Source organism: Salmo salar, chromosome ssa03 (genome assembly GCF_905237065.1).
Source record: "Salmo salar chromosome ssa03, Ssal_v3.1, whole genome shotgun sequence".
NCBI lineage: Eukaryota > Metazoa > Chordata > Actinopteri > Salmoniformes > Salmonidae > Salmo > Salmo salar.
Window position 1 is genome coordinate 88,145,037 of NC_059444.1, and position 18,609 is coordinate 88,163,645.

The following is an 18,609-nucleotide window of genomic DNA, read 5'->3' on the forward strand; positions in this document are numbered from 1 at the left end:
GATGCCCACACTCCCATGGCACTTGCGGGGGGCTGGCCTATAGCGCACCGGGCTATGAGTGCGCACTGGAGACACCGTGCGCTTCCTAGCATAACACGGTGCCTGACCAGTACCGCGCTGCTTCCGGTAAGCACGGGGAGTTGGCTCAGGTCTCCAACCTGGCTCTGCCACACTCTCCGTGTGCCCCCCCCATTTTTTGGGGGGGGGCTGCCTCTCGTGCCTGTTGCGCTCCCTTGCCTCATACCAGCGCCTTTCCGCTCTCGCTGCCTAAATCTCCCACTGCGGGCGGCGATACTCCCCAGCTTGAGCCCATGGTCCTGCCCAGTCCAGTATTTCCTCCCATGTCCACGATTCCAGATAGCTCCTCTCCTGGTGCTGCTCCTTCCTCCGCTGCTTGGTCTGTTGTTGGTGGGTGATTCTGTAACGACCGTCGTCGGTGGAAGTAGGAGACCAAGGTGCAGCGGAGGATGTGTTCATCATTAAGGATTTTAATGAACATAAACACTACTAACAAAACACGAAAAGAAACGACAGCCAACAGTTCTGTCAGGATTAACACAAACCTAGACAGAATACAATCACCCACAAACCCCAAAGGAAAAACAGGCTGCCTATGTATGACTCTCAATCAGCAACAACGATCTACAGCTATTCATGATTGAGAGCCACACACGGCCAAACCAAAGAAACAAACCAACATAGAAAAATAAACATAGAACGCCCACCCATGTAACACCCTGGCCTAACCAAAATAGAGAACAAAAAAACCCTCTCTATGGCCAGAGCGTTACAGTAGGGGCTGGAATATACTATATATCTGTCTGTAGGGGCTGGAATATACTATATATCTGTCTGTAGGGGCTGGAATATACTATATATCTGTCTGTAGGGACTGGAATATACTATATATCTGTCTGTAGGGATTGGAATATACTATATATCTGTCTGTAGGGGCTGGAATATACTATATATCTGTCTGTAGGGACTGGAATATACTATCTGTCTGTAGGGGCTGGAATATACTATATATCTGTCTGTAGGGGCTGGAATATACTATATATCTGTCTGTAGGGACTGGAATATACTATCTGTCTGTAGGGGCTGGAATATACTATATATCTGTCTGTAGGGGCTGGAATATACTATATATCTGTCTGTAGGGACTGGAATATACTATGTATCTGTCTGTAGGGGCTGGAATATACTATGTATCTGTCTGTAGGGACTGGAATATACTATATATCTGTCTGTAGGGACTGGAATAAACTATATATCTGTCTGTAGGGGCTGGAATATACTATGTATCTGTCTGTAGGGGCTGGAATATACTATGTATCTGTCTGTAGGGAATGGAATATACTATATATCTGTCTGTAGGGGCTGGAATATACTATGTATCTGTCTGTAGGGGCTGGAATATACTATGTATCTGTCTGTAGGGGCTGGAATATACTATGTATCTGTCTGTAGGGACTGGAATATACTATATATCTGTCTGTAGGGACTGGAATATACTAATATCTGTCTGTAGGGGCTGGAATATACTATGTATCTGTCTGTAGGGGCTGGAATATACTATATATCTGTCTGTAGGGACTGGAATATACTATATCTGTCTGTAGGGGCTGGAATAAACTATATATCTGTCTGTAGGGGCTGGAATATACTATATATCTGTCTGTAGGGACTGGAATATACTATGTATCTGTCTGTAGGGACTGGAATATACTATGTATCTGTCTGTAGGGACTGGAATATACTATATATCTGTCTGTAGGGGCTGGAATATACTATATATCTGTCTGTAGGGGCTGGAATATACTATGTATCTGTCTGTAGGGGCTGGAATATACTATGTATCTGTCTGTAGGGGATGGAATATACTATATATCTGTCTGTAGGGGCTGGAATATACTATATATCTGTCTGTAGGGACTGGAATATACTATCTGTCTGTAGGGGCTGGAATATACTATATATTCTGTAGGGGCTGGAATATACTATATATCTGTCTGTAGGGACTGGAATATACTATGTATCTGTCTGTAGGGGCTGGAATATACTATGTATCTGTCTGTAGGGACTGGAATAAACTACATATCTGTCTGTAGGGGCTGGAATAAACTATGTATCTGTCTGTAGGGGCTGGAATATACTATGTATCTGTCTGTAGGGGCTGGAATATACTATGTATCTGTCTGTAGGGACTGGAATAAACTATATATCTGTCTGTAGGGGCTGGAATATGCTATATATCTGTCTGTAGGGGCTGGAATATACTATGTATCTGTCTGTAGGGGCTGGAATATACTATGTATCTGTCTGTAGGGGCTGGAATATACTATATATCTGTCTGTAGGGGCTGGAATATACTATATATCTGTCTGTAGGGGCTGGAATATACTATATATCTGTCTGTAGGGACTGGAATAAACTATATATCTGTCTGTAGGGGCTGGAATATACTATATATCTGTCTGTAGGGGCTGGAATATACTATGTATCTGTCTGTAGGGGCTGGAATATACTATATATCTGTCTGTAGGAGCTGGAATATACTATATATCTGTCTGTAGGGACTGGAATAAACTATATATCTGTCTGTAGGGGCTGGAATATACTATATATCTGTCTGTAGGGGCTGGAATATACTATATATCTGTCTGTAGGGGCTGGAATATACTATATATCTGTCTGTAGGGGCTGGAATATACTATATATCTGTCTGTAGGGGCTGGAATATACTATGTATCTGTCTGTAGGGGCTGGAATATACTATGTATCTGTCTTTAGGGGCTGGAATATACTATATATCTGTCTGTTGGTGGCTGGAATATACTATATATCTGTCTGTAGGGGCTGGAATATACTATATATCTGTCTGTAGGGGCTGGAATATACTATGTATCTGTCTGTAGGGGCTGGAATATACTATATATCTGTCTGTAGGGGCTGGAATATACTATGTATCTGTCTGTAGGGACTGGAATATACATATCTGTCTGTAGGGACTGGAATATACTATATATTGTCTGTAGGGGCTGGAATATACTATATATCTGTCTGTAGGGGCTGGAATATACTATATATCTGTCTGTAGGGACTGGAATATACTATATATCTGTCTGTAGGGGCTGGAATAAACTACATATCTGTCTGTAGGGGCTGGAATACACTATGTATCTGTCTGTAGGGGCTGGAATATACTATATATCTGTCTGTAGGGACTGGAATATACTATATATCTGTCTGTAGGGGCTGGAATATGCTATATATCTGTCTGTAGGGGCTGGAATATACTATATATCTGTCTGTAGGGGCTGGAATATACTATATATCTGTCTGTAGGGGCTGGAATATACTATATATCTGTCTGTAGGGGCTGGAATATACTATATATATGTCTGTAGGGGCTGGAATATACTATGTATCTGTCTGTAGGGGCTGGAATATACTATATATCTGTCTGTAGGGGCTGGAATATACTATATATCTGTCTGTAGGGGCTGGAATATACTATATATCTGTCTGTAGGGGCTGGAATATACTATGTATCTGTCTGTAGGGACTGGAATATACTATATATCTGTCTGTAGGGGCTGGAATATACTATATATCTGTCTGTAGGGGCTGGAATATACTATATATCTGTCTGTAGGGGCTGGAATATACTATATATCTGTCTGTAGGGGCTGGAATATACTATATATCTGTCTGTAGGGGCTGGAATATACTATATATCTGTCTGTAGGGGCTGGAATATACAATATCTGTCTGTAGGGGCTGGAATATACTATATATCTGTCTGTAGGGGCTGGAATATGCTATATATCTGTCTGTAGGGACTGGAATATACTATGTATCTGTCTGTAGGGGCTGGAATATACTATGTATCTGTCTGTAGGGACTGGAATATACTATATATCTGTCTGTAGGGACTGGAATAAACTATATATCTGTCTGTAGGGGCTGGAATATACTATGTATCTGTCTGTAGGGGCTGGAATATACTATGTATCTGTCTGTAGGGAATGGAATATACTATATATCTGTCTGTAGGGGCTGGAATATACTATGTATCTGTCTGTAGGGGCTGGAATATACTATATATCTGTCTGTAGGGGCTGGAATATACTATATATCTGTCTGTAGGGACTGGAATATACTATATATCTGTCTGTAGGGGCTGGAATATACTATATATCTGTCTGTAGGGACTGGAATATACTATGTATCTGTCTGTAGGGGCTGGAATATACTATATATCTGTCTGTAGGGGCTGGAATATACTATATATCTGTCTGTAGGGGCTGGAATATACTATGTATCTGTCTGTAGGGGCTGGATAATACTATATATCTGTCTGTAGGGACTGGAATATACTATATATCTGTCTGTAGGGACTGGAATATACTATATATCTGTCTGTAGGGGCTGGAATATACTATATATCTGTCTGTAGGGGCTGGAATATACTATATATCTGTCTGTAGGGGCTGGAATATACTATATATCTGTCTGTAGGGGCTGGAATAAACTATGTATCTGTCTGTAGGGACTGGAATATACTATATATCTGTCTGTAGGGGCTGGAATATACTATATATCTGTCTGTAGGGGCTGGAATATACTATGTATCTGTCTGTAGGGGCTGGAATATACTATGTATCTGTCTGTAGGGGCTGGAATATACTATATATCTGTCTGTAGGGGCTGAATATACTATGTATCTGTCTGTAGCGGCTGGAATATACTATATATCTGTCTGTAGGGGCTGGAATATACTATGTATCTGTCTGTAGGGGCTGGAATATACTATGTATCTGTCTGTAGGGGCTGGAATATACTATATATCTGTCTGTAGGGGCTGGAATATACTATATATCTGTCTGTAGGGGCTGGAATATACTATGTATCTGTCTGTAGGGACTGGAATATACTATAGATCTGTCTGTAGGGACTGGAATAAACTATATATCTGTCTGTAGGGGCTGGAATATACTATGTATCTGTCTGTAGGGGCTGGAATATACTATATATCTGTCTGTAGGGGCTGGAATATACTATATATCTGTCTGTAGGGGCTGGAATATACTATGTATCTGTCTGTAGGGACTGGAATATACTATAGATCTGTCTGTAGGGACTGGAATAAACTATATATCTGTCTGTAGGGGCTGGAATATACTATGTATCTGTCTGTAGGGGCTGGAATATACTATGTATCTGTCTGTAGGGAATGGAATATACTATATATCTGTCTGTAGGGGCTGGAATATACTATGTATCTGTCTGTAGGGGCTGGAATATACTATATATCTGTCTGTAGGGGCTGGAATATACTATATATCTGTCTGTAGGGGCTGGAATATACTATATATCTGTCTGTAGGGACTGGAATAAACTATATATCTGTCTGTAGGGGCTGGAATATACTATATATCTGTCTGTAGGGACTGGAATATACTATATATCTGTCTGTAGGGGCTGGAATATACTATATATCTGTCTGTAGGAGCTGGAATATACTATATATCTGTCTGTAGGGACTGGAATAAACTATATATCTGTCTGTAGGGGCTGGAATATACTATATATCTGTCTGTAGGGGCTGGAATATACTATATATCTGTCTGTAGGGGCTGGAATATACTATATATCTGTCTGTAGGGGCTGGAATATACTATATATCTGTCTGTAGGGGCTGGAATATACTATATATCTGTCTGTAGGGGCTGGAATATACTATATATCTGTCTGTAGGGGCTGGAATATACTATATATCTGTCTTTAGGGGCTGGAATATACTATATATCTGTCTTTAGGGGCTGGAATATACTATATATCTGTCTGTAGGGGCTGGAATATACTATATATCTGTCTGTAGGTGCTGGAATATACTATATATCTGTCTGTAGGGGCTGGAATATACTATATATCTGTCTGTAGGGACTGGAATATACTATCTGTCTGTAGGGACTGGAATATACTATATATCTGTAGGGGCTGGAATATACTATATATCTTTCTGTAGGGACTGGAATATACTATATATCTGTCTGTAGGGACTGGAATATACTATATATCTGTCTGTAGGGACTGGAATAAACTACATATCTGTCTGTAGGGGCTGGAATACACTATGTATCTGTCTGTAGGGACTGGAATATACTATATATCTGTCTGTAGGGACTGGAATATACTATATATCTGTCTGTAGGGGCTGGAATATGCTATATATCTGTCTGTAGGGACTGGAATATACTATATATCTGTCTGTAGGGGCTGGAATATACTATATATCTGTCTGTAGGGACTGGAATATACTATATATCTGTCTGTAGGGACTGGAATATACTAAATATATGTCTGTAGGGGCTGGAATATACTATGTATCTGTCTGTAGGGGCTGGAATATACTATATATCTGTCTGTAGGGGCTGGAATATACTATATATCTGTCTGTAGGGGCTGGAATATACTATATATCTGTCTGTAGGGGCTGGAATATACTATGTATCTGTCTGTAGGGACTGGAATATACTATATATCTGTCTGTAGGGGCTGGAATATACTATATATCTGTCTGTAGGGGCTGGAATATACTATATATCTGTCTGTAGGGGCTGGAATATACTATATATCTGTCTGTAGGGGCTGGAATATACTATATATCTGTCTGTAGGGACTGGAATATACTATATATCTGTCTGTAGGGGCTGGAATATACTATCTGTCTGTAGGGGCTGGAATATACTATATATCTGTCTGTAGGGGCTGGAATATACTATATATCTGTCTGTAGGGACTGGAATATACTATGTATCTGTCTGTAGGGGCTGGAATATACTATGTATCTGTCTGTAGGGACTGGAATATACTATATATCTGTCTGTAGGGACTGGAATAAACTATATATCTGTCTGTAGGGGCTGGAATATACTATGTATCTGTCTGTAGGGGCTGGAATATACTATGTATCTGTCTGTAGGGAATGGAATATACTATATATCTGTCTGTAGGGGCTGGAATATACTATGTATCTGTCTGTAGGGACTGGAATATACTATATATCTGTCTGTAGGGACTGGAATATACTATATATCTGTCTGTAGGGACTGGAATAAACTATATATCTGTCTGTAGGGGCTGGAATATACTATATATCTGTCTGTAGGGACTGGAATATACTATGTATCTGTCTGTAGGGGCTGGAATATACTATATATCTGTCTGTAGGGGCTGGAATATACTATATATCTGTCTGTAGGGGCTGGAATATACTATGTATCTGTCTGTAGGGACTGGAATATACTATGTATCTGTCTGTAGGGGCTGGAATATACTATATATCTGTCTGTAGGGGCTGGAATATACTATATATCTGTCTGTAGGGGCTGGAATATACTATATATCTGTCTTTAGGGACTGGAATATACTATATATCTGTCTGTAGGGGCTGGAATATACTATATATCTGTCTGTAGGGACTGGAATATACTATATATCTGTCTGTAGGGGCTGGAATATACTATGTATCTGTCTGTAGGGGCTGGAATATACTATATATCTGTCTGTAGGGGCTGAATATACTATGTATCTGTCTGTAGCGGCTGGAATATACTATATATCTGTCTGTAGGGGCTGGAATATACTATGTATCTGTCTGTAGGGGCTGGAATATACTATATATCTGTCTGTAGGGGCTGGAATATACTATATATCTGTCTGTAGGGGCTGGAATATACTATATATCTGTCTGTAGGGGCTGGAATATACTATCTGTCTGTAGGGACTGGAATTTACTATCTGTCTGTAGGGACTGGAATATACTATATATCTGTCTGTAGGGGCTGGAATATACTATATATCTGAAAACGGCTGTGAATGTCTGCTTTATTTACGTATGCCTTGGTAATGGTTTTAGTGATTGTCTCTCGCTCGTGTGTGTGTGTGTGCGCACGTGTTTCTGCTACAGCCCGTGTGGGTCTCATGCACATCGGTGTCTTCATCCTGCTGCTGCTGAGTGGAGAGAGGAACTTTGGCGTGCGTCTCAACAAGCCCTACTCTGTCCACGTACCTATGGACATCCCAGTGTTTACAGGGACCCACGCCGACCTACTCATAGTAGTAAGACTCTGCCATACAAGTTACAGTAGGCTACAGCATAAATATAGAATGAATACAATATATCTCTGTTGAATACAGTGTGACTGTAGCAAATGGATTAATTCTGCAGGCAATATTACATTTTCTGTGATCTGCCTCTATGTGTTAATTAAAAAGGCTCTCCAGTTATAGCTTGGTGTCTTTATTACACTTAGATTCAAATAGTATTTCATTCAAATATTTTTAATTGAGCATGGAGTGCCAAATGGGCAGGGTTATCTCTATTGGGACTCTCCCATTGGTTCCATTGCGTCAAGCAAGATCAATGAAGCGCAGATAAAGCATTTGAATGGAAACAAATACTATTTGAATCCAGGTCCTATAGAAATATAATTGCTACAACAGACATTCAAGTCAATAAATGTTCTCTGATGGGTGGCTTGACGGCGATTGAGTGTACCCATAAGTGTTCCAGTCAAATTTCCCTTGTCCCTTCTAGTAATTCTATCTCTATGTCTGTACCTCTGTGTGATCTCCAGGTGTTCCACAAGATCATCACCAGCGGCCACCAGCGTCTACAGCCTCTCTTTGACTGCCTGCTCACCATCGTAGTGAATGGCGAGTAGCTCTGCACTGGCTCCATCTGCTGGTCAAATATGCACATGGTTCTTTATTTATTTATTCAACCTTCATTTAACCAGGAAAGTCCCATTGAGATACATAGTCTATTTTAGAAAAGAGACCTGGCCAAGAAGGCAGCAGTAGTCATTACAGCGTTACAGTGTTACAGCGGTACATTACAGCAGTAGTCATTACAGCGTTACAACATTTAAAACATACAGTAGGCTACAATCGGCACAGCAACACGTCATCATGAGGCAATCCGATCCACAGGAAACATCTACACTCCTTGTTGTAACCTCAGCCTCACAGAAAGTTCTGAGGTATTGAACAGTTCAATATTACATTACTTTGGGACAGTCCCTGAGATCACCTTTAACACCTAAACAGATGTACTCATTAACCTCTATGGGCTAGGTGGGACGCTTGCGTCCCACCTACTCAACAGCCAGTGTAATCCCCTGGCGCGATATTCAAATACCTCTCGTTAATCTAACCACACTGTCCAATTTCAAAAAGGCTTTACAACGAAAGCAAAACATTAGATTATGTCAGCAGAGTACCCAGCCAGAAATAATCAGACACCCATTTTTCAAGCTAGCATATAATGTCACATAAACCCAAACCGCAGCTAAATGCAGCACTAACCTTTGATGATCTTCATCAGATGACAACCCTAGGACATTATGTTATACAATACATGCATGTTTTGTTCAATCAAGTTCATATTTATATCAAAAACCAGCTTTTTACATTAGCATGTGACTAGAATGTGACTAGCATTCCGACCGAACACTGCCGGTGAATTTACTAAATTACTCACGATAAACGTTCACAAAAAACATAACAATTATTTTAAGAATTATAGATACAGAACTCCTCTATGCACTCGATATGTCCGATTTTAAAATAGCTTTTCGGTGAAAGCACATTTTGCAATATTCTAAGTAGATAGCCCGGCATCACAGGGCTAGCTATTTAGACACCCAGCAAGTTTAGCACTCACCAAAGTCAGATTTACTATAAGAAAAATGTTATTACCTTTGCTGTTCTTCGTCAGAATGCACTCCCAGGACTTCTACTTCAATAACAAATGTTGGTTTGGTCCCAAATAATCCATTGTTATATCCAAATAGCGGCGTTTTGTTCGTGCGTTCAAGACACTATCCGAAAGGGTAAAGAAGGGTTACGAGCACGGCGCATTTCGTGACAAAAAAATTCTAAATATTCCATTACCGTACTTCGAAGCATGTCAACCGCTGTTTAAAATCAATTTTTATGCCATTTTTCTCGTAAAAAAGCGATAATATTCCGACCGGGAAATCGTTTTTTATTACAAAGAGAGTGAAAGTAAAAGCATGCTATCCCCTCATGCACGAGCCTCAGTCTAATGGCCCTCTGATAGAGCACTTGCCAAACGCGCTAATGTGTTTCAGCCTTGGGATGGAATTACATCGTTCAGCTTTTTCCCGCCTTCTGAGAGCCCATGGGAGCTGTAGGAAGTGTCACGTCATGCCAGAAATCCCCTGTATTTGTTAGAGATGATCAAGGAGGGCAAGAAATGGTCAGACAGGCCACTTCCTGTAAGGAATCTTCTCAGGTTTTGGCCTGCCAAATGAGTTCTGTTATACTCACAGACACCATTCAAACAGTTTTAGAAACTTTAGGGTGTTTTCTATCCATGCCAATAATTATATGCATATTCTTGTTACTGGGCAGGAGAAGTAACCAGATTAAATCGGGTACGTTTTTTATCCGGCCGAGCAAATACTGCCCCCTAGCCCCAACAGGTTAAGTCATTCTTAGATGCTGTACATGCATATTGAGATGTTACTTGCTTTTTAGTCTAGCTAGGATTAGGCTCAGTCTGTGGTCAAAATTTACAGTATCTCTACAAATGATTCCTCCTCCCTCTCCTCCACAGTGTCTCAAATCAAAGTTTATTTGTCATGTGCGCCGAATACAACAGGTGTAGACCTTACAGTGAAATGCTTACTTACAGGCTCTAACCAATAGTGCGAAAAAAAAAGGGTGTGTGTGTGTGTGTGTGTGTGTGTGTGTAGGTAAGTAAAGAAATAAAACAACAGTAAAAATACATTTGAAAATAAGAGTAGCAAGGCTATATACAGACATCGGTTAGTCAGGCTGATTGAGGTAGTATGTACATGTAGATATGGTTAAAGTGACTATGCATATATGATAAACAGAGAGCAGCAGCAGCGTAAAAGAGGGGTTGGCGGGTGGTGGGACACAATGCAGATAGCCCGGTTAGCCAATGTGCGGGAGCACTGGTTGGTCGAGCCAATTGAGGTAGTATGTACATGAATGTATAGTTAAAGTGACTATACATATAAGATCAACAGAGAGTAGCAGCAGCGTAAAAGAGGGGTTGGGGGGGCACACAATGCAAATAGTCTGGGTAACCATTGGTTACCTGTTCAGAAGTCTTATGGCTTGGGGGTAAAAATTGTTGAGAAGCCTTTTTGTCCTAGACTTGGTACTCCGGTACCGCTTGCCATGCGGTAGTAGAGAGAACAGTCTATGACTGGGGTGACTGGGGTCTTTGACAATTTTTAGGGTTTTCCTCTGACACCGCCTGGTGTAGAGGTCCTGGATGGCAGGCAGCTTTGCCCCAGTGATGTATTGGGCCGTACGCACTACCCTCTGAAGTGCCTTGCAGTCAGAGGCCGAGCAATTGCCGTACCAGGCAGTGATGCAACCGGTCAGGATGCTCTCGATGTTGCAGCTGTAGAACCTTTTGAGGATCTCAGGACCCATGCCAAATCTTTTTAGTTTCCTGAGGGGGAATAGGCTTTGTCGTGCCCTCTTCACGACTGTCTTGGTGTCTTTGGACTATTCTAGTTTGTTGTTGATGTGGACACTAAGGAATTTGAAGCTCTCAACCTGCTCCACTACAGCCCCGTCGATGAGAATGGGGACATGCTCGGTGCTCCTTTTCCTGTAGTCCACAATCATCTCCTTAGTCTTGGTTACGTTGAGGGATAGGTTGTTATTCTGGCACCACCAGGCCAGGTCTCTGACCTCCTCCCTATAGGCTGTCTCGTCGTTGTCGGTGATCAGGCCTACCACTGTTGTGTCATCTGCAAACTTAATGATGATGTTCGACTCGTGCCTGGCCATGCAGTTGTGGGTGAACAGGGAGTACAGGAGGGGACTGAGCATGCACCCCTGGGGAGCTGCAGTGTTAAGGATCAGTGTGGCAGATGTGTTGCTACCTACCCTCACCACCTGGGGGCGACCCGTCAGGAAGTCAAGGATCCAGTTGCAGAGGGAGGTGTTTAGTCCCAGGTTCCTTAGCTTAGTGATGAGCTTTGAGGGTACTATGGTGTTGAACGCTGAGCTGTAGTCAATGAATAGCATTCACACATAGGTGTTCCTTTTGTCCAGGTGGGAAAGGGCAGTGTGGAGTGCAATAGAGATTGCATCATCTGTGGATCTGTATGCAAATTGGAGTGGGTCTAGGGTTTCTGGGATAATGGTGTTGATGTGAGCCATGACCAGCCTTTCAAAGCACTTCATGGCTACAGACGTGAGTGCTACGGGTCTGTAGTCATTTAGGCAGGTTGCCTTTGTGTTCTTGGGCACAGGGACTATGGTGGTCTGCTTGAAGCATGTTGGTATTACAGACTCAATCAGGGACATGTTGAAAATGTCAGTGAAGACACCTGCCAGTTGGTCAGCACATGCCCGGAGCACACGTCCTGGTAATCCGTCTGGCCCTGCAGCCTTGTGTATGTTGACCTGTTTAAACGTCTTACTCACGTTGGCTACGGAGAGCGTGATCACACAGTCGTCCGGAACAGCTGATGCTCTCATGCATGCCTCAGTGTTGCTTGCCTCGAAGCGAGCATAGAAGTGATTTAGCTTGTCTGGTAGGCTCGTGTCACTGGGCAGCTCGTGGCTGTGCTTCCCTTTGTAGTCTGTAATAGTTTGCAAGCCCTGCCACATAAGACGAGCGTCGGAGCCGGTGTAGTATGATTCAATCTTAGCCCTGTATTGACGCTTTGCCTGTTTGATGGTTCGTCGCAGGGCATAGCGGGATTTCTTGTAAGCTTCCGGGTTAGAGTCCCGCACCTTGAAAGCAGCAGCTCTACCCTTTAGCTCAGTGCGAATGTTGCCTGTAATCCATGGCTTCTGGTTGGGGTATGTACGTACAGTCACTGTGGGGACGACGTCCTCAATGCACTTATTGATAAAGCCAGTGACTGATGTGGTGTATTCCTCAATGTCATCAGAAGAATCCCGGAAAATGTTCCAGTCTGTGATAGCAAAACAGTCCAGTAGTTTAGCATCTGCATCATCTGACCATTTTTCTATAGACCGAGTCACTGGTGCTTCCTGCTTGAATTTTTGCTTGTAAGCAGGAATCAGGAGGATAGAGTTGTGGTCGGATTTACCAAATGGAGGGCAAGGGAGAGCTTTGTACGCGTCTCTGTGTGTGGAGTACAGGTGATCTAGAATTTTTTTCCCTCTGGTTGCACATTTAACATGTTGATAGAGAATTGGTAGAACTGATTTAAGTTTCCCTGCATTAAAGTCTCCGGCCACTAGGAGCGCCGCCTCTGGGTGAGGGGTTTCCTGTTTGCTTATTTCCTTTTACAGCTAACTGAGTGCAGTCTTAGTGCCCGCATCTGATTGTGGTGGTAAATAAACAGCCACAAAAAGTATAGCTGAGAACTCTCTAGGCAAGTAGTGTGGCCTGCAATTTATCACAATATACTCTTCTTCAGGCGAGCAAAATCTAGAGACTTCTTTAGATTTCGTACACCAGCCCCCCATTACCGGAGTGTGCGGACAGTCACTGTCTTGCCGGTGCAGCGTGTATCCCGCTAGCTGAATATCCATGTCGTCATTCAGCCACGATTCTGTGAAACATAGGATATTACAGTTTTTGATGTCCCGTTGGTAGGATATTCAGGATCGTACCTCGTCTAGTTTATTGTCCAATGATTGCACGTTGGCGAGTAATATTGACGGTAACGGCAGCTTTCCTACTCGCCTTCTGCGGATCCGGACGAGGCATCCGGCTCTACTTCCTCTGCGTCACTTCCTTATGTCTCCCTACCTGAATGACTCCTCCTCCCTCTCCTCCACAGTGTCTCCCTACCTGAATGACTCCTCCTCCCTCTCCTCCACAGTGTCTCCCTACCTGAATGACTCCTCCTCCCTCTCCTCCACAGTGTCTCCCTACCTGAATGACTCCTCCTCCCTCTCCTCCACAGTGTCTCCCTACCTGAATGACTCCTCCTCCCTCTCCTCCACAGTGTCTCCCTACCTGAAGAGTCTGTCCATGGTGGCAGCTAACAAGCTGCTCCACCTCTTGGAAGCCTTCTCCACCAACTGGTTCCTCTTCTCCGCCTCCCAGAACTACCATCTTGTCTTCTTCCTGCTGGAGGCCTTCAACAACATCATCCAGTACCAGTTTGATGGTGAGAGGATCAGTGTTTACCCAGCCTGCTGCTCTCAGAACAGGTTACATGTCTGACTCCGTAGAATAGCATAGGACTGTATGTAGTCCTGCCGGAGTCTGGTCTGTTGGTATTGCTGCCGACTCCGGACCACAGATACCGGCTAGCGACGGGGGTTTAAGCCTGTCTCTGCCACTCTCCTACCTGGGCCCCTCTATAATCTATCTCCGGCTCTCAATTCCTCACTGTGGATCCCAGTCTGTTCAGGGCTATGGGATACGGGGGATCAGGGGTGGTCTGCCGGGCATTGGGATGACAACCCAACTAGGAATGAGGAAGGCTTTTAGCGGGTGGAATAGTAGGGACCAATTGGAGGTTTACTTAGTAGCAATGCAAATATCATGGTACAGCTATATAGACACTCAATCATCATGTTACTTTTTAATGGTACGTTTACAAACATATATTTTCATAAATAGAATTTAAAGTTGTGTCTCATTATGGTAAGTGGTGAAATAAGTATAGCCAGTTACAATTGTAATGGCCTAGCAGATAATAAGAAAAGACAGTCAGTATTTACCTGGCTAAAAGAGAAGGAATATAATATCTATGTTTACAGGAAACTCATTCAACAATTTTAGATGACGTTTTGTGGAAAAAGAACTGGGGGGGCGAAATATATTTCTCCCATGGGCAAAGAAATTCAAAAGGGGTGATGGTATTAATTAACAGCCATTTTGATCCAAATGTGCAAATTGTCCAAACAGATTATCAAGGTAGATGGATTATTTTAAATATGTTATTGGACAATAAACAGATATGGCTTATTAACCTATACGGTCCAAGCTTCTTTGAAAATATATATAAGAATTTATCAACTCTACAAGCAACACTAGACTCTATTATTATGGTGGGATATTTTAATACGGTCTTAAATACTTCTATGGACCGGAAAGGAAATCACACTACAAATTGTCACCCTCAGGCTCTTAAGGAAATCATGAATGTCATGGATATATTGGAATTAGTGGATATATGGAGACTTAAATACCCTGACCTAGTGAGATATACATGGCGGAGGCTTAATCAAGCTAGTCGTCTTGACTACTTTCTTATGCCATTCTCTCTGGCACCAAAAGTTAAAAAGTGTTGATAGGGGACAGAATGCGGTCGGATCATCACATAATTGGCATATATATTACTCTTACAGAATTTCCACGTGGGCGACGATATTGGAAATTTGATCAAAGCCTACTAGATGATAAATTGTTTAGAACTAGGACAGAAGAATTTATAACTGACTTTTTCAGACATAACATAGGTACAGCAGATCCCCTTATTGTATGGGACACTTTTAAGTGTGCCTTTAGAGGCCATGCAATTCAGTACTCATCTATAAAACAAAAGCAATTTAGATCAAAAGAGTCCATATTAACAAAGGAAATTGAAGGACTAACAAAACGGTACTATAGAGGCGAAGAATAAGTTAGAGGAAAAACAAAAAGAAATGGAGGAACTTATTCAAGAAAGATCCAGTGTAATATACACTGCTCAAAAAAATAAAGGGAACACTTAAACAACACAATGTAACTCCAAGTCAATCACACTTCTGTGAAATCAAACTGTCCACTTAGGAAGCAACACTGATTGACAATACATTTCACATGCTGTTGTGCAAATGGAATAGACAACAGGTGGAAATTATAGGCAATTAGCAAGACACCCCCAATAAAGGAGTGGTTCTGCAGTGGTGACCACAGTCCACTTCTCAGTTCCTATGCTTCCTGGCTGATGTTTTGGTCACTTTTGAATGCTGGCGGTGCTTTCACTCTAGTGGTAACATGAGACGGAGTCTACAACCCGCACAAGTGGCTCAGGTAGTGCAGCTCATCCAGGATGGCACATCAATGCGAGCTGTGGCAAGAAGGTTTGCAGTGTCTGTCAGCGTAGTGTCCAGAGCATGGAGGCGCTACCAGGAGACAGGCCAGTACATCAGGAGATGTGGAGGAGGCCGTAGGAGGGCAACAACCCAGCAGCAGGACCGCTACCTCTGCCTTTGTGCAAGGAGGAGCAGGAGGAGCACTGCCAGAGCCCTGCAAAATGACCTCCAGCAGGCCACAAATGTGCATGTGTCTGCTCAAACGGTCAGAAACAGACTCCATGAGGGTGGTATGAGGGCCCGACGTCCACAGGTGGGGGTTGTGCTTACAGCCCAACACCGTGCAGGACGTTTGGCATTTGCCAGAGAACACCAAGATTGTCAAATTCGCCACTGGCGCCCTGTGCTCTTCACAGATGAAGCAGGTTCACACTGAGCACGTGACAGACGTGACAGAGTCTGGAGACGCCGTGGAGAATGTTCTGCTGCCTGCAACATCCTCCAGCATGACCGGTTTGGCGGTGGGTCAGTCATGGTGTGGGGTGGCATTTCTTTGGGAGGCCGCACAGCCCTCCATGTGCTCGCCAGAGGTAGCCTGACTGCCATTAGGTACCGAGATGAGATCCTCAGACCCCTTGTGAGACCATATGCTGGTGCGGTTGGCCCTGGGTTCCTCCTAATGCAAGACAATACTAGACCTCATGTGGCTGGAGTGTGTCAGCAGTTCCTGCAAGAGGAAGGCATTGATGCTATGGACTGGCCCGCTCGTTCCCCAGACCTGAATCCAATTGAGCACATCTGGGACATCATGTCTCGCTCCATCCACCAACGCCACGTTGCACCACAGACTGTCCAGGAGTTGGCGGATGCTTTAGTCCAGGTCTGGGAGGAGATCCCTCAGGAGACCATCCGCCACCTCATCAGGAGCATGCCCAGGCGTTGTAGGGAGGTCATACAGGCACGTGGAGGCCACACACACTACTGAGCCTCATTTTGACTTGTTTTAAGGACATTACATCAAAGTTGGATCAGCCTGTAGTGTGGTTTTCCACTTTAATTTTGAGTGTGACTCCAAATCCAGACCTCCATGGGTTGATAAATTGGATTTCCATTGATTCTTTTTGTGTGATTTTGTTGTCAGCACATTCAACTATGTAAAGAAAAAAGTATTTAATAAGATTATTTCATTCATTCAGATCTAGGATATGTTATTTTAGTGTTCCCTTTATTTTTTTGAGCAGTATATTATAAAAAATAAAGCGAACTGGATGGAATATGGGGGAAAATGCACCATTCTTTTTCAATCTTCAATATAGAAATACTACCCAAAAATGTTTATTAAAACTTGTTACAAATGATGGAGTCACACATGATTCACCAAATGATATTTTGAAAGAGGAAGTAAAGTACTTTAAGAATATGTTTTCGTTTCAGGCTCTTCCATCTCCACTAACTGAAACTAATTGTATGGATTTTTTCCTAATAATAATGTAAAATTAACATCTGTACAGAAAGACTCATGTGAAGGCCAAATTACAGAGGAGGAACTGTTTGATGCAATTGGGGCCTTTAAGGATGGGAGAACCCCAGGGCTGGATGGCATACCAGTGGAAGTATACAAAACTTTTTTTGATATACTCAAAGGACCATTATTAGCATGTTTTAACCACTCCTATATAAATGGTAGATTATCAGACACGCAACAAGAAGGTCTGATATCATTATTACTGAAACAGGACCCAAGTGGTATATATAAAGATCCAGTCCACTTAAAAAATTGGAGACCTCTTACACTTCAGTGTTGTGATGCAGAAATCCTAGCAAAATGCTTGGCGCATAGAATTAAAAAAGTATTGTCAGATATTATTCATCCTTATCACACAGGTTTTTTACATGGACAATACATTGGAGATAATATAAGACAAGTACTGGAAACAATAGAATACTATGAAATATCGGGGACACCAGGCCTGGTTTTCATAGCTGATTTTGAAAAGGCTTTTGATAAAGTACGACTGGAGTTTATATATAAATGCCTAGAATATTTCAATTTTGGGGAATCTCTTATAAAATGGGTTAAAGTTATGTATAGTAACCCTAGGTGTAAAATAGTAAATAATGGCTACATCTCAGAAAGTTTAAAAATATCTAGAGGAGTAAAACAAGGTTGTCCACTATCGGCATATCTATTTATTATTGCCATCGAAATGTTAGCTGTTAAGATTAGATCAAACAATAATATTGAGGGATTAGAAAACCGTGGTTTAAAAACTAAGGTGTCATTGTACGCCAATGATTCATGTTTTCTTCTAAAACCACAATTAGAGTCTCTCCACGGCCTCATAGAGGATCTAGATACTTTTGCTATCCTTTCTGGATTAAAACCAAATTATGATAAGTGTACTATATTACGATCTTGCTACCATGGAAAGGAAAATACCTGTCTATTTGTGGAAAAATCACCCTGATTAACTCTTTAGTCATATCACAGTTTACCTCTTTGCTTATGGTTTTGCCTACACCTAGTGACCTGCTTTTTAAATTATATGAACAAAAAATATTCAATTTTAT

The 18,609-nt window shown here is 42.2% G+C and overlaps 1 protein-coding gene across 1 annotated transcript in view; it reads left to right on the forward strand.

Moving 5' to 3' along the window:
- LOC106606387 (protein HID1) overlaps positions 1–18,609 on the forward strand; it is a 106,592-nt gene that overhangs the window by 73,285 nt on the left and 14,698 nt on the right. Inside the window, exons 11-13 of the mRNA XM_045715702.1 lie at positions 7,979–8,130; positions 8,649–8,727; positions 14,016–14,180. Coding sequence (XP_045571658.1) covers positions 7,979–8,130; positions 8,649–8,727; positions 14,016–14,180 — 396 coding nt within the window. The remainder of the gene's footprint in view (positions 1–7,978; positions 8,131–8,648; positions 8,728–14,015; positions 14,181–18,609) is intronic.